We start from the raw sequence: 22,580 nt of genomic DNA, 5'->3' as shown, positions 1-22,580 counted from the left end.
AAATAACACAACATTGTAAATCAACTCTATGCCAATAAAATAATTAATTAATAAAAATAAATAAAATTTAAAAAAACCAGATCAGTAATCATTGTGAACAGAATTGTAGACTTTGATTACTTATAAAACTTTTTTTTTCTTTCAGTGACTTATTGCATCCTGTGTTCATTTGCACTATTTTCTATACACTTATTCAAATTTTCAATAGCCACTCTATTAAGTCTGTCATGTACCTAATAACCATTCTCCCCTCTACCCCTCCTCCTCAAAATCAGTAAGTCTATCAACCTCTTTTCCTCTGGTGACCTCCCTTCTTCAGTTCTCCATCTTTGTGCTCCAAACTGAACTGGTTGTGTTGCTAGACTTGTCTTTTTTTTTTTTTTTTTTTCCTTTTAAACAGCAGTCTTCCTTTATCTCATATCTTCTTTATTGGTTTTCTGTGTGTGTGTGTGTGTGTGTGTGTGTGTGTGTGTATAGCATATCCTTCAGAGAAAGAGTGCATAAGCACATGTAAGGTAATTTTTTGAATCTTTGTATATGTCTGATGATCTTTTAAATTTTTTTCCCCCTCACGTCTTATTGATTGGTTAGTATAGAGTTTTCTTTGAGAATTTTGAAGGCATGTGCCATTGTTTTCCAGCATCTAATAGATCTCTTTATATCACCAGTTTTTTCTCTATGGAAGCTTTTAGAATTTTTTTTTTGACTTTGGTACTAGTAAATTATCATGTAACATTTTGTTCTTGTCTTATGGATGCATTTTTTCCCCTTGTCTAAGTATATTGATTAGAGTTGGTTTTGTTTTGTTTTTGAATGTCTTTTCTTTCTTGCTTTATCTTTGTTCCCTGTGGATTGCTCTTTTCTGGTTGTTTATTGTGGCCTTTCTCCTTCATGGTGGAGACTTTCCTCCAATATTAGGTGATCTTTGGCTGTCTGTTCTTATTTAAGGGTAAGACATTAAAAAAGCTTATTCTGTTTATTTGCAAAGGAATAAGAAAAAGTCTGGAAGGATATGTTCTAAACTCCAGTGGTCATGGGAGGGTGGGTTGGCTAGGGTGGGTACTTTTATTTCAATATTCTATACAATTTAATATTTTTGTAACAATCCTTAATTGCTTTTATGAGCTTTTTTTTCTTAAAGCTTTAATGAAGTTATCTGTTGCTGTGTAATAATAGTTACCTATTGCTATGTAATACATAACCAGAAAACTTGGCAGCTTAAAGTAATAAACATTTAGTCTTTCACACAGTTTCTGAGGGTCAGGAATTTGAGAGTGTAGCATCGCTGGGTGGTTCTGGCTTAGGGTCTCTGATGAAGTTGTAGTCAGTCTGTTTGCCAGGGTGGCAATCATTTCAAGGCTCAACTGTGGCTTCCAAGCTCGTTGATACTGTTGGCTGGCCTCAGTTTCTTAAGTGCTGTTGGAGTGAGGGTCTCAGTCCCTCACTTCATAAATCTCAGAGTGTCCTAAAAATGTGGCAGCTGTTTGCCCTATTGTGAGTGACTTGAGAGTAATAGTGTAATTTTCCCTAGATGGAAGCTGCAGTCTTTTTTATAACCTATTCTTGGAAGTAACATGTCATCATTTTTGCCATATGCTTGTTATTGGTCATACAAACCAAACCTGGTATAATGTGGGAGGGCACTACACATGGATTTGAAAAATAGGAGTCAGGGATCCTTGGGGGCCAGAAGGCAGGCTATGATAGTCAGCCTCCAAGATGGCTCCTGATGATCCCCTCTTCCTGGCATTCTCTTGAGTAGTTCCCTCCCACATTGCACCATGGCTGATCTGTGTAACCAGTGGCATATGGCAGAAGTGATGGTATCCTACTTCAGAGATTATGTTGTAAAAGACTGTGTCTTCCATTGTGGCTGCTCTCTTCTTTCTCTCTCTCGGACATTCAGACACCTTGTGAGAGGCTCAAATGACTGGAGGTAGAGGCCTCAGGCCTATAGCTAGTGAGGAACTGAGACTTGCCAACAACCATGTAAGTGAGCTGAGAAGTAGATTCTCCATTCTCTGTTGAGCCCTGAGATGATTGCAGCTCTGGCTGACAGCTTGACTGCAACCACGTGAGAGACCTTGAGCCAGAAAAACTCAGCTAAGCTACTCCTGGATTCCTGACCCTCAGAAACTGTGTGGGATAATGACTGTTGTTTTAACCTTCCAGGTTTTGGGTGAATTTGTTACATAGCCAAAGAGCACTAATAAATAAAGCCAAAAATTTTTTTTTCAAACACACACACACACCCATACCCCACATTCAAAACCTCATTGGCAGGTTGGTATATGTGGGTTTGAAACCGCTAGGTGGCGTTTCAGGGGGCTCTGAGGAGCTCCAGTTCTTTATGTCTCAGCGCAAAAAGAATTCAGTGAGAGGCAAAATGATAGATAAGAAGTGAGTTATTAGAGTAGGGCACTTGCGAGGCTTTCAAGTGGGCAGGTGAGAAGGTGCTGTGCCCCGAGAACATAGTGGGCTACAGTTTTATAATCAAAGAAAAAGTGGGAGGGGGAGAAGACCACCTTCTTCCTCATTCTTGAGTAGACATCACACTTCCATCATCAGTTCCTTCTCTGTGTCGGGCGGGGGAGTTTTCTTGTCCCTACGTGGTCAAACTGGGACTGTCATGGCACTATGGAAAAATTATTCCGTGTCTCAGTACAATGAGGGTCTTTCACTTTGAAATGTCACCTTTCCATAAATTATTGTTTTTTATGTGTGCAGAGAGCATGTCCAAGGGGTCATTAACTTACTGAGCTCACTGAGCAGGATGTGGGTCTCATGCCACCATTGTTTTATTGTTTGGGGGCATGTCTCATGCTTCTGTTGCATGGTTTTGTTGCTAAGCAAGCCAGCTTGGTTTTGTGGTTAAGCAAGCCTTCTTTCTTGAGTGATCAATAACTTATAGGGGTCTCCCATACTTTTTTCTTTACTTACAATCCTCTAGTAGGATTAACTATTTAATTACCTACTTCGTCCCTTTACTCTGTCCCTATCAGGTTGGACTTGTTGACTGATGGGACTTTATTGTGGCTTGGTTATGCTAAAAACCTAGTTTGGGGGGCTGGGCTGTGACCCTTAATGTTAGTATCTGGAAGTCTAAAGAGTCTGTTCAGTTTCTTTACAGAAAAGTCTTCCATTTTCCTTTCTGAAGGTTTAAGCTTGGCTGTTTTATTCTGAGTTGGCCAGGGAAAGGGGGCTAGAGGTACCATAATTAAGTAGGCAGTTTCACCTGTCCCTCTCTACTCCCCCTGGTTTGCCTGTTGTTCCTTAGTTCCGAGGTGCTTCTCTTTGGTTTCTTGAGGGAATAAACCTCTAATTTATCTCTAATTTACTTTAGGAATTGTAAGTTGTGATGGTGAGATGGTAGTCCATTTCCTTACTTGTAGCTCCATGCCTTATCTGTATCCTCTGAGATTTAGGGTTTCTGCAGGTGGACTAGTCTTGCTTATCATAAGTAGCCTCTTTCAGTTGCAAATGAGATTTTAGTTTCTTTAGCGCTGCTGAGTTCCTCAGCTGCTTTCCTTTTTCTGAAAATTTGTGGAAACCTTTTGACCATTAACGCTTAATTACATTAGTATTCTTTTTGATCCTGTAGGTGTTTGCCTTTTTTTGTGCCTTTATTATCATTTTAACAGTCTTGGAAGGAAGAGTAGATAATCTTTCTGCCACATATAAGTGGAAGTCCAAGGAGTGTGAGTGTGTGTATTTCACTATTATTATATGTACTATAGCAGGAAATGTATAACCATGGACTCATAGGATTTTTGAGACAAATTGGAATTTGGAGATAATTTAGTCCTCTTTATTCATTTTACAACAGAGGAACAGGCTCAGCAAAGTTAGATGTTTTGCCCTTGATTACAGTTAGCAGTGCAAGCCTGAGATGGAATCTGTATCTCCTGACCCTATTTGTTCCTTTTTCTACCATGCCACACTAACTACCTTTATTTTTTAAACAGATGATTAAATTATTAACAATTTAAACCTATTGTACAAACTAAGAATTAATAACTACATGCCAGATTTTGGGGATTCAAAATGGGTAAGCCTGGTTTTTATGTCAGAGCAATCTCTGGATAAATAAAAATGATTTTCTTACTTTCCTTTAGTTCATATCTTTTGTTGATTACTGGCCTCATCTTTTGTTTTAACTATTTAACAATTTGTGTAATTTATGTCATGATCTTAACTTACGATTTGTCCAGACAAGCAGGGTTTTGAATAAAAGAGAGGTTTTTTTCCCTTTAATTTACAATTTCCTTTGACTTTCTTGGCTCTCATTACTCTCTTCTGCTTTCTAATTTCTTGCTTGAGAGGAAGCTCAATATTTTTTTTTTGTACTAGGTTTATAATTAAATATCCATAGTATAAGCCTTGCATGCAGCGTTTATAAACATTGCTGGGGAGAGAGGCAATTAAGGAAAGTACCTTAGTAAATCTTTTCTATAGACAGTAAGCTCTTGGTGCAAAGGAACTGCACTATGCTTTTTTCTTACATGACCCTTAGCATGGTGCTGGATACATGTTAGGCACTTGGTAAATAGCATTTGACTGAAAAACATTTTTTTATGAAAGGCCTTTTTAAAGTGGAATTTTAAGTGTTCAGTGTTAAAAGTTAATGAGAGAATTGATATTTTCTTCACATACATTTTTGTGAAGATATATTTTTCACATGCTATGTTTGTCAAGCTTTTCAGAGCAGTTTTTTAAAGAACAAGAACCATCATATTCTAATGGTCTTTGCACACTGGACTGGTATACAACAAAGGGTTGAATCTAAAGAAGGACCATGGAGAATCCATCTGAAAAACTTTCAAGAGTAAGGAGGAAAATAAGAGTATAATAATTTTTAACAATTATTATCTGACAATAAAGCATTTATTCAATATGTATTAGGTACGTTTTTATATGGTATTAGTTTAGTCCTCATGACAACTTTATGAGGTAGTTATCCTTGTGAAAAATAACAGAGCTTAAGACATTTGTTCATACCAAAAAATGTATCAGTCATTGTGCAGTAATTTGAAATACATGCTTGTTTTAATTGTAAAACCTGTATTCTTTATTTTCTACTATCTTACTATGGAAGTATTAATTTGAAAGTGAAAAACTCAATTATACATCCAGATTTTTTGAGTGTAAATTAAGTAGATACATAAAGGCTCATAAACTTAATGAAATTCTATTTTCCTTTTAGTATAGATACAGTGTAGATGAGAAAAATGTGTGTAGTTTGCTCCAAAAATTGTTAACATTTAGTTTTAATTAGTGCATCAGAGTAGATTAATAATTTCTTTGTGAGAGATTGAAAGACTCAACAATTCTCTTTTTGACTGAACTTTCAAAACAATGCACTTCTTATGTTGGGAGGGTGGTATGTTGTCTACAACTGACCTGTTTCCAGAATAGAGCAAGCATTACCATGATTCAGAAATACCAACTAGATAATTATTTGATATTCAAAAATTAAATTTCTTTTAGAGTATGCTAGTCTTTATTTGAAGATTGTAAAGCTGGTTTTTCCCTTGAATAAGAAAAAATTAGGATCTGAAAAAAGCAGAATTAAGTTAGTTAGTTTTGATGTATCCAATTTGCCAAAATATTGCAACTGAAAATAAGTAGGACACTTGTGGTAGGAAGTAGGCTATTGAGAATAATCTTTTCCAGCATATTGAAGAGACAACAGTGGGTGTGAGGGGAGGAGGAAATATGGAACATATAAATACTTCCAGATGAGTATTGGTGTAATTATGGGGAATAAAGGAAAGGAATGTATTAATAGGGATGGAAAACAGAGGGAAGGAGTATGTAAGACAGATTTGCCTTAATTTTTCCTGACACCAGATAAATACCACAGAAGTAAGAGGAATGAGAGAATTAATGAAATGGTAATTGGGAAATAAAAATCATCATTAGAAATAAAAATACTCAGTTTTAAGAAGGGAAGCTAGAGTAGTTCACGAAATGTGTTTCTCTCACAGACATAAATCCTTAATAATATAATGATATGAACCTTAGGTAAATCTTGATTAATGTAAGCATGCATGAAAGATATTACTTAATGTTTACTCCAAAAATACTCAAAGTAATAATAGTTGGTCATAAATTTCAACACTGATTATTCAATGCCAAAAATTTACAGGTGAATTATTTGTATAAGTTACGATGAATTACTTTGATAAATTATGTATATTAGGTTTGAAGGTGAAACAATATTTGGAGTGTCAAGTGAGACTCCTTATATACAGTTAAAAGGTATCATTGTTTTGTTTAAAACTAATTGTGAGATGCTCTGACACTTTTGTAGTTAAGTCTCGATATAGCTACTTTGCAATATTTTCTTCTACAAGTTATAACATTATGCTTTGTGTATTTAGGTCCTTAATTGATCCTGAATTGGTTTTTGTATATGATGTGAGGTAGGGATCTAGTTTTTAAAAAGGTTTTCCTTTGAGGGAATCAGCTATTATGTTACTATATTGTGAATAGGCCAACTTCTACCCACTGATCTGCAATGCCAATTTTTATTTATCTATAGTTTGGTTTCTGGCTTCTTAATTTTTTTTTCCCCCCCTTCTGGTCTGTTTGTCTCTCCTTGAACTAATACAGCCCTATTTTTATTTTGTTACTAAAGCTTTACACTAAGTCTTGATGTCTGATAGGGCAAGTCCCTCCACTCCATTTTTATTCAAGAATTTTCTTAGTTGTTCTTGGCTCTTTTCTTTTGTCCACAGATTTTAGAATAAGCTTGTCAGGTTCTACAAAAATTCTTTCTGGGATTTTGTTTGGAATTGCATTACCTTTATAGATGAATTTGGGAAAAATGAGATCTTTAACATATGAGTTTTTCTATCTATACATGTATTTCTCCATTTAGTTTATGTATTCTTTTATATATTTCAATAACACATAGGCTCTAAGTACATTAAATACAGGGTTGCAAAATGAATAGTTTTTTTTTAGACTTACACATCTTACGGAGTGATCATTGCTAAATTTGTTAGCTTCAAAAATTATAAAAATAAATGATTCTTGGAAAAAATTCAAACCATGTAGAAGCGATTAAAAGTAAAAATGAAATCTGGGGTAACTTACTGTCTCTGCAGCAGCGGTCCACTAGTACTTTCTGCAGTGCTGGAAATGTTGTATATCTGTGTTTTCCAATATGGTAACCAGTAGTCACATTTAGCTTTGAATGTTTGAAGTGTGGTTAGTGCAACTGTTGTGTTTTTTTTTTTGGGCTGCACCACAAGGCCTGTGGGATCTTAGTTCCCCGACCAGGGATCAAACCCGTGCCCCCTGTAGTGGAAGCACAGAGTCTTAACCACTGGACCGCCAGGGAAGTCTGACCACTGATGTATTGAATTTTTAAATTTTATTTTATTTTAATTAATTTAAATTCAAATAGTAATGTGGTTAGTGGTTATAGTATTAGACACTGTAGCTTAGGTCTTATTGCAAAATTTCGTTTTCTTCATAAGTGTACATTTTTGTTAGGTTTATTCTAGGTATTTTTAAAATATAGTTGTTGCTATTGTGAGTAGAATTTTTTTCAATAACTTTTTTAGGTTATTCGTGGTATTTGGAAAGGCTACTGAATTTTGAATATTTCCTTTAACTTAGTTACCTTTGCCCTTCATTAAAAGAAAGATGGTCTTCGGCTATTTTGATTTTTTTTTAATGAATTCTAGATTCTTAGAATTTGAAATAAACTGGTATTGAAATTTGAATTTGAAATAAACTCTGAATCTTTATATTATTTCATATTAAGTAATTGGTTTTGAGTTGTTCTGGAGCTTCTTCAAATAAGACCTAAATTATGGATGCTGAATGAACACAGACTCATTTATGAAGACTTCGTTTTGCCCCAGATATTATAAGACAGTATTCCTTGTGGCTTCTCTGATTTTCAGACCTGACTTTTTTTTTTTAAACAACCTTGGTCTGTCTTTTTTTTTTTTTTAATATTTATTTATTTATTTGGCTGCACTGGGTCATTAGTTGTGGCATATGGGACCTTTAGTTGCGACATGTGGGATCTAGTTCCCGAACCAGGGATCGAACGCAGGCCCCCTGCATTGGGAGCGCAGAGTCTTAGCCACTGGACCACCAGGGAAGTACCTCCAGACCTGACTTTGAATATTGAGGAAAATGGTATTCCTGAGGCTTACCTAAGCATGGATTCATTTTTAACAGTTCATTTGAGCTCAGTATACATTTTTTGGAGCACCTGCTTTGTGGTCAGCATTTTTCCAAATACTGGGACTACAGTGTTAAATAAGTTTCTTGCCTTTAAGCAGCTAGTAGTGTAATTGAGGAGACAAATGTAGAAAGAAATTGATTCATATACTGTGGCATTATAGAATACAGGTTAAGATTGTGCTCTGGAGTGACTTGTAGTTGTGTGACTTTGGTTATATTTCTTAATCTGTGGAAGCTCAGTTTCCTTGTGAATAAAATAGGAATATTATAGTAGGAATATTAAAATAGGAATATTATAATGTGAGGATTGAATGAGATAATTTATGTATTTGCCATATGCTAGCTAATATTGTTGGCTACTAGAGAGCTTGGAATGTCTCACATCTCTTTTACAGACAATGGAGACAACTTGAGGGGGGTTAATAAGCAGGCGGATGACATGGTCAGATTCACGTTTAGAATTCTATAAATCACTGTGTCTGCAGTAGGTCAGGGAATTTGAAGAGATAAATTAGAGGAGGCTGTAGTGATAGACGTGTTGAGAGATGGTGACCTAATCATTACAGTTAGGAGAGAATGGGAGAAAGTTCAATAATACTTCAGTGTTATAAAGGTAAGACTTGATGATTGATTTAATGAAAAGGGCAAAGGAGTCAGGGATTACATTCCAATGTTTAGTTTTGGTGAATGACTAGATGTTGTTATTTATAACTGAGTTAGGGAGTATGGGAGGGGGAGGACCTGTTAGAGGGGATGGAGAGATTGAGTTGTTCTGTTCATGCATGAGATGAATGTGTGATATCTAAGTGGATATATTTAGGAGAGAGTTTGATTTATGTTTCTGGTGGGTAGAGGATTCATGGTGGGAGAGACGTGTAATAACCATTATATTTAATTGTAATTTGACATAATGCCGTTCAATAAATGTTAGCTATTGTTACCATTATCATCATCATCATCATCACCACCACTGCTGCCACCATTATTATATAGGTAGTGTTTAAAGCAACCAATAGATAAGCCTTTCTAGAGGAAGGGCGTAAAGTAAAAGGAGAAGTGGGGTGAAGATAGAACATTTAATGGATGGGTAGATGAAGAAGTATGGTAGGAGATGGAGAAGAAATGGTGAGCTTGTAGCAGGAGAACTAAGATAAGGTCTCACAAAGAATAGTGACTTTGTATGACAGAGTGGTTAATAATATCAGATGTAACAGATTGTTAACATAAAGCCTACAGGAGTCCACTGGATTTGACAGTAGGATGTCAGTGGTGACCTCAGCTAAGTAAATCACAGTGGAGTGACATGTAGGGACAGAATCCAGATTAAAATGTACTTAGAAATATATAGGAAGTGTGATACAAAGTGGGCTAGTTTTGTTCAGGTGGCCCAAGAGCCAAGTGGTGACATCTTACAAGTACCAAATTTTAAAAATTTCCTTTAATGAAAATATGTGGCTGGTTGTTATGAATAATTATCAACGATTTTTTTAAAATACAAAGAGTATAGTTCTATGTGTTTAGGTTTAAATCTAGCTTAATTATTATTTCCTCCAGCTTTCTCTAATTGAGTTTTAATCCTCATCTAGTTTTTTAATGAGAATTTAAAATATTATTTTCATAAACCTTATAACTTATTGCGGTTATTTGCATTCTAACCCCATGGCTTACTTTAAAAAAAAATTAATTAATTAACTTTTGGTTGCCTTGGGTCTTTGTTGCTGCCCAAGGGCTTTCTTTAGTTGCGGTGAGCGGGGGCTACTCTTCGTTGCGGTGCGCGGGCTTCTCATTGCGGTGGCTTCTCTTGTCGCGGAGCATGGGCTCTAGGTGCACAGGCTTCACTAATTGTGGCTCGCAGGCTCTAGAGCACAGGCTCAGTAGTTGTGGTGCACAGGCTTAGTTGCTCCGTGGCATGTGGGATATTCCTGGACCAGGGCTTGAACCCATGTCCCCTGCATTGGCAGGCGGATTCTTAACCAGCGTGCCATGAGGGAAGCCCCCCCATTGTTTACTCTTAATCTGTTTCTTTATAAGCCTCTTAAATTTCAGCTTCAGTGAAAGCTGAAAGATTAGTGGATTAACACTTTTGATCTCCTTTTTCTTCCTTTCTAATGTTTTTTTTTGTATTTTTTAAAATTGAAGTATAGTTGATTTACAATGTTGTGTTAATTACTGTTGTACAGTAAAGTGGTTCAGTTATACATATATATACCTTCCTTTTTTAATATTCTTTTCCATTATGGTTTATCGCAGGATATTGAATATAGTTCTCTGTGCTTTCTAATATGGTTTTTTTTTTTTTAATTTGCTTTTTTTTTTGGCCGCACCACGCACTTTGCGGGATCTTAGTTCCCTGACCACGGATTGAACCTGGCCCCCAGGCAGTGGAAGCACAGAGTCCTAACCACTGGACTGCCAGGGAATTCCCTCTAGTATGTTTTTTAAAAAAAATATTTATTTATTTTGGCTGCACTGGGTCTTAGTTGCACCATGCGGGATCTTCGTTGCGGCATGCGAGATCTTTAGTTGTGGCATGTGAACTTCTTAGTTGCACCATGCAACCTCTTAGTTGTAGCATGCATGCAGGATCTAGTTCCCCGATCAGGGATCAAACTGGGACCCCTGCATTGGGAGTGTGGAGTCTTATCCACTGGACCACCAGGGAAGTCCCTCTAATATGTTTGAATCAACTTTTATTTTACAATTGCAAGAGCCATTTAAACGTTTCGTTGTTTAAAATCTCACTATATCCACACTATCTGTATGACTGATTCTGTCAACTTTATAAAACTTGACAGGAACCATTAGGGTTCTTTGGTTTATACGGTAATATTTGTAGATTTCTATAATTTTACTCATTTAATTCTCAGAGGGCAATCTTAGTTGCAAGTATTTATGGAATATTTTATCATCCTGCTATATAGCAAGTCTTAGCTTGACATTACTATCTGTGACATTGGTAGGGCATTTCATTTATGACTGGGCTGTTTCTGGACTTCACAGTCTCTTGAAGGACCTTTCTGAGCCTGAAATTCTAAGTTATGCTAATCTTCAGGGAAAGAACACATTTGAATAAATAGTGTCTGTTTCAGTCTTACAAAAGGCTCCAACTTTGTTTTATTACTGTTAGTTGTATACTACTGTTGTTCTAGCGTATCTCAATAGTTATCTATAATGTATTAATACATTCTATTTATGTGTTCTGATATTTAATTATAAACCTAAATAACAATACCATTTTCCCATTGCCCATGGTAGGAATGCCATTATTGGATTTTATTCTTTTTTTTGCTTCAAGAGTGTCTTCCTTAAATAGCTCAGACAGGATTGAGGGAAGTATTTCTCCTTCTCCTCTCCCCTCCTCCTGTGTCCCCTCTCCCCCTCCTTTTCCCTCCCTTCCCACTTCCCTTCTTCCTACTTACTTGTCACCTGTTGCTGTCAACATTTATATAATAAAGTATTTAAATTAAATTTATTTAAATTTTTTTGTACAAGAAAAGTTGTCATGTAATCTTTGGAGGCTTACAGGTTCATTGGTTGAAAAGTTTAAGTGGAAACTGTATCCGGATGAGTATCATAACCACATTCTAAAATGTTGTATGTAATTTTTTTTTTTTTTTTTTTTAAATATAGTGTCTGGACTGGGTCCTATCTGTAGACATTCAGATTTAATTGCTGTGGGGTGCGGCTCAGTCATCGGTACGTTGTTTTTTTTTTTTTTTAATTAATTAATTTATTTATTTATTTTTGGCTGTGTTGGGTCTTTGTTTCTGTGCCAGGGCTCTCTCTAGTTGCGGCGAGCAGGGGCCACTCTTCATCGCGGTGCGCGGACCTCTCACTATCGCGGCCTCTCTTGTTGCGGAGCACAGGCTCCAGACGCGCAGGCTCAGTAATTGTGGCTCACGGGCCCAGTTGCTCTGCGGCATGTGGGATCCTCCCAGACCAGGGCTCGAACCCGTGTCCCCTGCATTGGCAGGCGGACTCTCAACCACTGCACCACCAGGGAAGCCCTGTAATTGTTTTTAATATATTTTTTCTAATTTTAAAATAATATTATGTACATTTTAAAAACACACAAAAATAAAAATCATATGCAATGATATATAATATTTTGATATATATGTTTCCAATTCTTTTTGGGAGTATATTGCAATCTTTTTCTTTTTTAAAAAAAAATTATTCATTCATTCATTTATTCATTCATTCTGGCTGCGCTGGGTCTTAGTTGCGGCATGCGGGATTTTTTTTTTTATAAATTTGTTTATTTTATTTATTTATTTTTGGCTGCGTTGGGTCTTCGTTGCTGCTCGTGGGCTTTCTCTAGTTTCAGTGAGTGGAGGCTCCTCTTCGTCGGTGCGCGGGCTTCTCATTGCAGTGGCTTCTCTTGCTTCGGAGCACGGGCTCTAGGCTGCGGGCTTCAGTAGTTGTTGCACACAGCCTCAGTAGTTGTGGTGCACAGGCTTAGTTGCTCTGCGGCATGTGGGATCTTCCCGGACCAGGGATCGAGCCCGTGTCCCCTGCATTGGCAGTGGATTCTTAACCACTGCGCCACGAGGGAAGTTCCAGGATTTTTTTTTTTTAGTTGTGGCATGCGGACTTCTTACTTGTGGCATGCGAACTCTTAGTTGCAGCATGTGTGCAGGATCTAGTTTCCCGACCAGGGATCAAACCTGGGCCCCCTGCACTGGGAGCACGGAGTCTTACCCACTGGACCACTAGGGAAGTCCCTCTCCTTTTTTTTTTAAAAAACAATATTGAACCATTTCCCCATGGTTGAACTGTGATTTACTGATGCAGTTGGGTACTTTTTGGATGGTGTAATAGTTTACAGTTTTACTTTTCCATAAATTATGCTCTAGTTGACATCCTTGTATACAACTGTCTGATGTTTCCTTAATGGAAATTTGTAGTTGTGCAGTTGTTTCAGAACAAGTGAAACACTTTAACGACCCCCCCAATCTATTTTTGAGCTAATTTAGTTATTCATTTGGTAGAGGTGGAGGCATTCCAAGAAAGGGGGAGGGGTGAGCATTTATACCTGTTAAATAATGTGCTGGGCCCTTTTCAAGTATTATCTTTTTTTTTTTTTTTTTTTTTAGAATTTGTTTATTTTATTTATTTTTGGCTCTGTTGGGTCTTCGTTGCTGCTTGGGGACTTTTTCTCTAGTTGTGGCGAGTGGGGGCTACTCTTCGTTGTGGTGCGTGGGCTTCTCATTGGAGTGGCTTCTCTTGTTGCGGAGCACAGGCTCTAGGGGCGCAGGCTTCAGTAGTTGTGGCACACGGGCTCAGTAGTTGTGGCACATGGGCTTAGTTGCTCCGCGGCATGCGGGATCTTCCCAGACCCGGGATCGAACCCGTGTCCCCTGCATTGGCAGGCGGATTCTTAACCACTGCACTGCCACCAGGGAAGCCCCCTGAAGTATTATCTTTTTTGATCCACATAGCAACCCTGTCACATAGGTAGTTTTATCCTCTTTAGAGAAATTAAATGGCTTGTCTACTTAATGGCAGAATCAGGACAATGACACAGGTCTTAGACTTTCAGTCTAATGTAGTTTCATTGACTCAGAGGCTCTCTTTGTGGAGACTAGAGGCAGGGTGAAGAGGGCCCTTCCCTGTGCTCTCTCCTGCTTCCTCATTTTCTGCTGATTGGTGTGTATTTCTTTTCCCTCTGGTAAATTCAGGTAGAAAAAAGGTTGAGAACTACCACTATACCATTTTGCTGTCTCTGGCTTTTTTAGGGACTATGTTCATGTTTGAATCAAGAAATGGATATAAAAGCAGAACATCTGTTTAATCACGTTTTTAGGAAACAAAACCCAACTGAAAAATAGTCTGTGCTTTGTATTATTCTGGAAAAGACATAGTAGAAAGTTGAAGTATAGCGCTCTACTTTCTACTTCCTACTAAGTTGAATTTTCCCTTTGACGTTTAGTAATTTAAAACTGAATATTCAGAGAATAAGTTAAATGTAATAGATTCAAAAGGCTGTGTATCTTTTTTTTCTGCCAACAGCAGTTAGGTTGGCAGAACAGCATACATTAAATGAAAATAAGAACTATATATAATTATAGCCCCACATTTAAACAAACATTTAACAAACATTAACATTAAATGTTTCAGTGAGAAATAGCTCCATTTCATTAGTAAGAATTATGGACCTGATGGTATATTTACTTTTACATTTATAATTCTAATTTATATCTTGCCTACTTCTAAAATAAATTTGAGGCAGTCCTTTTAGTATATAACTGTGTCCTCAAACCTAGCAGTTTGGCTGATTCTGGGTAGTATATGTATAGGTCAGGTTCTTAAGAAGAAGGGTGCAAGAGTCAAGGAAGAGATAAGCAAGATAAAATTGATAAAAAGCAGCAAAGATGAAGAAAAGTAAAGGTTACTGAGATCTGATGGAAAATTCCCAGGTTTGAGGCAGGGGAATATCAGATCAGAGAAAGAAATACTATGGGAAGACTGAACATTTTGAAGTTTGGGGTTAGAGAACTAATTTGCCTGGAGGATAGTGCAAAATGGATCTTGCAAATTTATTGTTGAGGACCTGAAGATGTACTCTGTGAATCTGGAGAGTAGAATTTCCCTTTGGGTGATTTGATCACAATTAGGCTATCCTAGTCTGCTTCTTGCCTATACTATGGATCTTTTTTACGGGCCATCTTAACTATTCCCTTCAGATTCTTGTCCTCAGACTTTAAAAGGGAAGGTTGTTCATGGGGAAGGAGCAAAGAAGAGATGAAATGGGAGAGGAAGAGAAAGTTGGGTAACAGATAAAAGCTGTCCATTTTTGGACCCTCTTACGAAGGAGACTTATTACTCCCTCTTTTGTTTATTATAATAAACATTATACATTGTACTTAACTTTATTGTAATACTTATCACACTGTGAGCAGTTACTTTTATTCTGATTTGTCTACTAAATTGTGAGGTCCTTAAGGGCAAGAAATGTTTGTTCTTTCTCTTTTACTAGCCAGCTAGAGAAAGAAGGAAAGTAACATTGATTGAGTTCCTATTTTATATGTACCAAGCACTTTGCTAAGACATAGATATCATCAAATCCACTGGTTGCAAACTTTTTAACTTCCATAAAAATATTTTGGGGCCTTCCCTGGTGGCGCAGTGGTTGAGAATCTGCCTGCCAATGCAGGGACACGGGTTCGAGCCCTGGTCTGGGAAGATCCCACATGCCGCGGAGCGACTGGGCCCGAGAGCCACAATTACTGAGCCTGCATGTCTGGAGCCTGTGCTCCGCAACGAGAGGCCGCGATAGTGAGAGGCCCGCGCACCGCGATGAAGAGTGGCCCCCGCTTGCCGCAACTGGAGAAAGCCCTCGCACAGAAACGAAGACCCAACACAGCCATAAATAAATATATAAATTAAAAAAAAGAAAAAAAAATCATTAAAAAAAAATATTTTGATGAACAAGTACTTCCTCACTCATTAAGTTAATATTTATGATTTTTATATTGTAACATTAAATAAAACTGATAAATCACTCTTAGTGGATGCTAAATACCATTGTGGTTTGATATCTACCATTATTCATTTATAAAAAGACACAAACAGGCTCTTTTTAAACATTTAAAAAATTTATATTCCTTTCTCTGTTTAAATTTGTATCTCTATTACACTTTTCCCCACCAGATTTTATCCTTATGTGGTGTATTTTTATGCATGGATTATGTTTTGCATGTAATATACTATGCATACATTATGAAGGCAATATATTTTTATGCATGAAAGCCTTTCGTGCATATTGATCACACTATTGTATATCTCTGCAACATATATATATGTGAAGTCAAGTTTAAAAAAATTTCCTAGTTTTTAAATTGTAATTAGCATATAGTTAGTAAAACAACATAAATGTATTAAAATGTTAAATCATTATTAAACAAGAAAATAAGAAGTTATTGGAAATGCATGTTTGAATGAGATGGGTGAAGCTGATCTTCAATGTTTTTCAATTAATTCAACCTTTTGTAGATAAATAATACTCAATGCTGCAATAAGACAATGGTCAACATCAATTTTATTTCCCCCTTTTTTCTTTAAGAGGTGTAAATTCTGAGCAATTTGTTTACATAATTAATTGAATGGTAATGCACAGTTTTGTTTCAGCAGTTGTCACTCAGTTATTTGAACTCTTCTGTCATCAAATGATTTATCATCAAAATTATTTTTATTTATCTGTCAGCTGATAATTTAAGTCCTTCTTCAGTTTTGTTGAAAGCAAAGACTAGAAACCACCTGACTTGCCAGGGTCATTAGAGTCATTAGAGGCATGCAATTCCGGGAAGTATACCAAAAAAGGCTTTATTAAGTCTTCTTAATATAATTATATTAGGTAGTAATTATATCTGTTAGTGTTTTACTTATAGGTATTGTTCAGGAGGTATTGAGAAAAGCTAAGTATTGTTAACTTCAGTATACCTATGTCAAAAGGATATTTTTTTGATAAGATGTTTTTATCAGGTGCCTTAAACATGTTTTAACCAAAGCCATTTATTCAGTTTAAAGCCATTGTCTGTCTTGGAACCTTGTTGGCAAAACTGTTCTTTCATTGTCAAACCAATCAGATTTACTTTCATGATATAAGAAGTCTGACTTTATTTTTCAGTTCAAATAAATGATTTGATTTGTGTTCCTGTGACAACCATGTTTGATATTTAATCCTTGGTAGATAAATGGAAGGCAGGGAGACTTGTTTTAAAAGTGTGTTGCTTGGAAGAACTGTCTTTCTTGTTCTTTTTAGAAACTCTGAGTTTTGCTTTACAGAACTCTCCCTGAAAAGTAATGTATTCTTTGATGATGAACATGGGCTAGAAATGATGAACTTTTTAAATGAAAATTGTAACCAACTTCTGCCCCATTCTATAATATATCTGAAAATAGAACATCCTATCACAATTACTCATTTTTAATTTCTGTCTTCATTCTTTACAGTAATAATGTATAGAACAGGAAGCCCTATAGTCAGTTTATAGTACTTTAAGTAAAGAAGGCTTTGCAGACAAAATATTATGAATCATTCCTTGTTTAATACTTCAGAGATTTTTATACCTAGGCAATGCAGTATGGTTTCAGTCAGGATGGACGAGAGGTATGCCATTCTTTTTATAAAGCGAGTAAAGACTTGTGGAAGGGGAGTCAAGTAAGGAGAATTTGGATGACTTCTCCGTTTGGACCTCTGATCCATTGTCAGGCAGATTAGTTTTAGGAAAGGAATGAATACAAGTGGAAATTGAAGACCTGTCCATTGTTGTTTATCTATTTCTGTGTACTCCTCAGAGAGTCTGTTTACCTTCAGTAGCATAAATATATGATATTGGAAGATCCCTGTTCTAATATTTATGGTAGCCTCTATTTTATAGCCAGGGAAACTTAGACTTAAAGAGTTGAAAGAATTGGCTGTGGTCATTAAGCTAGTAAATGGCTTAGTCAAGAACTCCAAAACTTACTTTTCCTCATGTGTCTCACTACCTAGTACATAGTCTGGTACACATAGATGTTTGCTATGTATTTAATAAAAGAATAACTTCATATTGTTTTGTGAACTATTAAATACTTAACATTGTAGTAGTCTCTTGAATTTTGAACTGCTGGGTGAAAGTAACATAGATGATTCACTACAGAAGAATATTGAAGATAACTCATATTTTTAAAGCATGATCAAGTTCATCTCCCTTTAGTTCTTGAGGTGGTGTCTGTGGAAGTAACTAATAGACCGTCAGAGAACTTAGGCACTTTGGGAGACTTCCCTGGTGGTCCACTGGGTATCCATGCTCCCAATGCAGGGGGCCTGGGTTCGATCCCTAGTCAGGGAACTAGATCCCGCATACATGCCGCAACTAAGAAGTCTGCATGCTGCAACTAAAAGATACTGTGTGCTGCAATGAAGGTCCCACGTGCCTCAACTAAGACCCGGTGCATCCTAAATAAATAAATAAATACTAAAAAAAAAAGAACTTAGGCAGTTTTAAATGTTTTATCAATTAAGATAGAGACCTGTTAACAGTGTGGTAGTGTTTATTTGATAGGGGTCAACTGGCTGTATGTTGATACCACAGTCAGATGTCCACGAGGCAAACATATGTTTATATGACCAGTATATTTTTGTTTCTGTGTTAACAGGTATTCTCTTAAACTGAATGACCAAATCTTGGCTGAAGAGAAACACAAGGAACTGTAAGTGCATTAAACTCTAGGCTGTACATAATTTACTCTGTCTATGGAGTAGATGCATGTAAACAATCTGATTTTTTAAATTCTGTGGGGTATAAAATATAAAGATGTAATCAATATTATGATCTTAATCCTAGTAGGATTAGGATAATTTAAACTACAGAAGGTTAACACAGGAAATAATTCTTCCTATGCACACATTAGAATATGGAGTATTGTATCCCATCCTCTAGACTAAGGGCATATTCGGAAATAGGTCGTTTCATTTTCTTTCCCCAGATAAAATGTTAAACTGTCATTGTTAATTTTGGCTCTTGCTCAGTTGACTTCCACCCTGTGCTTAAGGTGGAGAAATATGATTTTGTTTGTTGTCTTATGAAAAAGTAAATACCTAACTCTGTTTAGCACACAGTAAAACACTTTAAATATAAAGTTTTAAATGTGAATAAAATTTTGATCCTTTAAAAAATTTTAATGTTTGTAGGATCCTATCTTTCAGGTAGGATAGCTGTATACATGATTCTGGGATATCTCTGTTGCTATTTTTCTGCCCTGTGGTAGTATCTAAAAAGATTACTACCTCACAGGAACTGTGAGGTTTTTAGTTAAAAATTACAGACTTGGGAGTTTTAAAAATTCATCTCTGGGACTTCCCTGGCGGTCCATTGGTTAAGACTTCGCCTTCCAATGCAGGGGGTGTGGGTTCGATCCCTGGTCAGGGAGCTAAGATCCCTCATGCCTCAGGGCTAAAAAGCGAAAACATACAAAACAAAAGCAATATTGTAACAAATTCAATAAGGACTCGAAAAAAAATGGTCCACATCAAAAAAAAAAAATCTTAAAAAAAAAAATTTCATCTCTTTTCAATATCATAGGATTGTCCAAAGAGGGACGCTAAAATAAAGTATATGCTTCTGTTTTCTAGTAGGCTACTTTTTTTTCTCCATTGTGCATAAGAAAGTTCTGATAATTGTAATTATTATTGAAACACCTAATGTCAAATAATAATGTAGAATTAAGTTTGAGGAATTTGAGGCTAACTACACCTACAGGTTGGACCTCACTTATTATTATTACTATTATTATTTTAATTGAAGTATAGTTGATTTACAGTGTTGTACGGGCTGCGCTTATTATTGATGATAGTCAAGGTTCTATCTGTCCTTTTTATAAATACATTGGTGAATTTTACAAACTTCCTTGGGAGTTTCCTTAGTGTTTGACACTCCCTTATGTTAAAGATACTTTAATATCTAACTCAAGTCCCTCGTGGTTTAGTTTAAATGTAATCTTCATTTGTACTCAAGTTATGGAGAATAACTTTTTCTGTAGATTGAGTGCTTCAAGACTATTATTTTCTTCTCAAGGTTAAGTAATGATTTTTCTGAGTACTTTTTAAGGTGCTATTTAAAAACTCTGTCCTGAATCTTTTCCAAATTATTTTCTTTCTTCTGTCTTATAGAAGGGATTATAGTAAGTGTTAATCGTAAAATGGTAGGCTCAATGTGTAAGAAAAGGATTTAAGAGTTCTTAGAGTTGATATATCCCATTGTTATGCTAGCCTTTCATCAGTATTTTTGTATTTGTTATGTCTTCATTTGATTATAATCTCCATCGTGGGTTCTCAAATTTATTGTTAAGGAATTTTATATAATTTCTTTCTTTACTGCCTAGTCAATGAGGGTAGGTGATTGTCACTGTACCATTGGTTGGTTGCTTACTTAAAGGTTTGGTAACAGAACTTTTCTGTTTTGGGAATTAGGTAGTCAACCTAGAGGTTCCTTTGGCCCTTGGAGACTATGACCAATATTAAAAATACCAGAAAACTGCAATACTGTGAATATTTTCATATTATTTAATATGTAACCCATATGAATGTGTTAATTCATTTACAGTTTCTTTAGCTGTCTGTGATATAGTTCACCCTCATGGATAGACTGATTTTTTTTCTTAGATTTTCTTATGAAAAATTTTAAATGTATAGTATATAATTACACATATACTCACCACCTAGATTTTATCATTAACATTTTACTCTCTTTTTCACCTTATCCATTCTTTTGTCTATCCATTACTTCATCTGCTTTTTGAATGCATTTCAAAAGTAAATTGCAGACATCAATATGTTTCCCCATAAATATTTCAACATGCATACCATCACCTAGAATTCAATAGTTTAGAGTTTTTTGTCTTTACCTGTAAATATTTTCATACAGTGAAATGCACAAATCTTAAGTGTACATTTGCTGAGTTTTGAGAAGTGCATAAATGTTTGTAACCCAGTCCTCTATCAAGAAATTCCCTTATGCCTCTTTGTAGTCACTCTCTGCTCCTGCCCTCCGAGAGGTAACCCTTTCTATGATTTTTTTTCTACTGTAGATTAAGTTTTTCCTGTTCTGGAATTTCTTATTAATGGAATCATATGTACGTTATGTTTTATATAATACTTCTTTCACTCAGTATAATATTTTTTAGATTCTTTCATGTTGTTGCATATATTATTTAATTTTTTTTATCGCTGATTAACATTCCATGGTTCATCTGTTCTCTTATTGGTGGATGTCTAGGCTGTTTCCTTTCGTTTGGCTACTATGAATAAAGTTGCTGTTAATATTTTTGTATAAGTCTTTGTGAACATGTTTTTATTTCTCATGGATAATTACTCAGGAATAGATTTGCTGCTGAGTCACTAGGGTAATAGTATATTTGGTTCTATAAGGAACTACTAGATTTTCTTTTTTTTTTTTTTTTTTAATTTATTTATTTATTTTTGGCTGTGTTGGGTCTTCGTTTCTGTGCGAGGGCTTTCTCTAGTTGCGGCGAGCAGGGGCCACTCTTCATCGCGGTGTGCGGGCCTCTCACTATTGTGGCCTCTCTTGTTGCTGAGCACAGGCTCCAGACGTGCAGGCTCAGTAGTTGTGGCTCACTGGCCCAGTTGCTCCGCGGCATGTGAGATCTTCCCAGACCAGGGCTCAAACCCGTGTCCCCTGCATTGGCAGGCGGATTCTCAACCGCTGCACCACCAGGGAAGCCCCTAGATTTTCTTTTAAAGTGGTACCGTTTTACATTCCTACCAGCAATATATGAGAGTTCTAGTTGCTCTACATCCTCATCAACATTTAGTATTTGTTGGTCTTGCTAATTTTAGCTATTCTGGTGGATATGTAATGGTATCTCAGAGTGGTTTAATTTGCATTTCCATGATGACTGATGATATTGAGTAGTTTTTCATTAGCGTATTGGCCATGTATATTTTCTTTGGTGAAGAGTCTGTTCACATCTTTTGCTGATGAAAAAAATTAGATTGTTTTGGCCTTTTATTGATGAGTTGTTGGAATTCTTTATATATTCTGAATACCAGTCAATGTGAGGTGTATGTTTTACAATTTTTTTTCTCCAGTCCCAGGCTTACCATTTTTTCTTAATAGTGCCTTTTGATAAGCAAGTTTTAAATTTTTATAAAGTCTAATTTATCAGTTTTTGCCTTTATGATTATTACTTTGTTCATCTAAAAACCTTTGCCCTCAATTTATGAAGATACTCTTATTTATATTTTTCTTTAAAAACTGTATGGTTTGAGCTGTTTTGTTTAGGTCTGTGATCTATTATGCATTAATATTTGTATATGATGTGAGGAAGATGTCGATGTTCATTCTCCTTTATCTATATGGATATCTAGTTATTTCAGCACCATTTGCTGAATAGACTTTATTTGTCCACTGAATTGTTTTGATGCCTTTGTTGAAAATAAAATAACTAGAAATATGGGTTTATCCTGTTCCGTTGATTTACTTGTCACTCTTTATGCTAGTCACACAGTATAGTAAGTATTGAAGTCAGTTGCTGTAAGTCCTCCCACTTCGTTCTTCATTTACAAGATTGCTTTGGATGTACTAGAGCCTTTACATTGCCATATATTTTAGAATCAGCGTATCAATTTCCTCAGAAAAACCTTTTGGGATTATCATGGGGATGTTGAATCTATTTGAGAGAGAATTGACATTTTAACAGTATTTAGTCCATCTTTAATTTCTCTCAGCAGTGCTTTGTAGTTCTCAGTGAAGGAGTTTTGCTTGTCTTTAGGCCAAATGAATTTTAATACCAGCCTTGCTTTATGACTATGAATTTCGAAACAAAAGATTGAGGGTTTCAAATTATATTTTCACCTAGAATGTGTT

General features: G+C 36.0%; 1 protein-coding gene and 2 long non-coding RNA genes across 11 annotated transcripts in view; 1 reads left to right on the top strand and 2 right to left on the bottom strand.

The window, feature by feature from the left end:
- Positions 1 to 22,580, top strand: part of ADK (adenosine kinase) — a 496,766-nt gene that overhangs the window by 50,467 nt on the left and 423,719 nt on the right. For 7 of the 9 annotated variants that reach the window (XR_014253411.1, XM_082424930.1, XM_082424931.1 and 4 more), the window contains one exon: positions 18,352 to 18,405. The exons of the other annotated variants lie outside the window; for them this stretch is intronic. Coding sequence is in view for 6 of the 7 variants with exons in the window: in XM_082424930.1 (XP_082281056.1) it covers positions 18,352 to 18,405 (54 nt within the window). In the remaining variant the exon portion in view is untranslated. The remainder of the gene's footprint in view (positions 1 to 18,351; positions 18,406 to 22,580) is intronic. 9 annotated transcript variants of the gene reach the window in all.
- The window catches only part of LOC309642871, a 367,193-nt gene that overhangs the window by 256,569 nt on the left and 88,044 nt on the right, over positions 1 to 22,580 (bottom strand). The window lies entirely within an intron of this gene.
- LOC309642866 overlaps positions 1 to 22,580 on the bottom strand; it is a 242,639-nt gene that overhangs the window by 178,920 nt on the left and 41,139 nt on the right. The gene's annotated exons all lie outside the window — the stretch shown is intronic.

This window comes from Balaenoptera physalus (assembly GCF_965194825.1).
Source record: "Balaenoptera physalus genome assembly, chromosome: 14".
NCBI lineage: Eukaryota > Metazoa > Chordata > Mammalia > Artiodactyla > Balaenopteridae > Balaenoptera > Balaenoptera physalus.
This window is presented reverse-complemented; position numbering and strand designations above follow the sequence as displayed.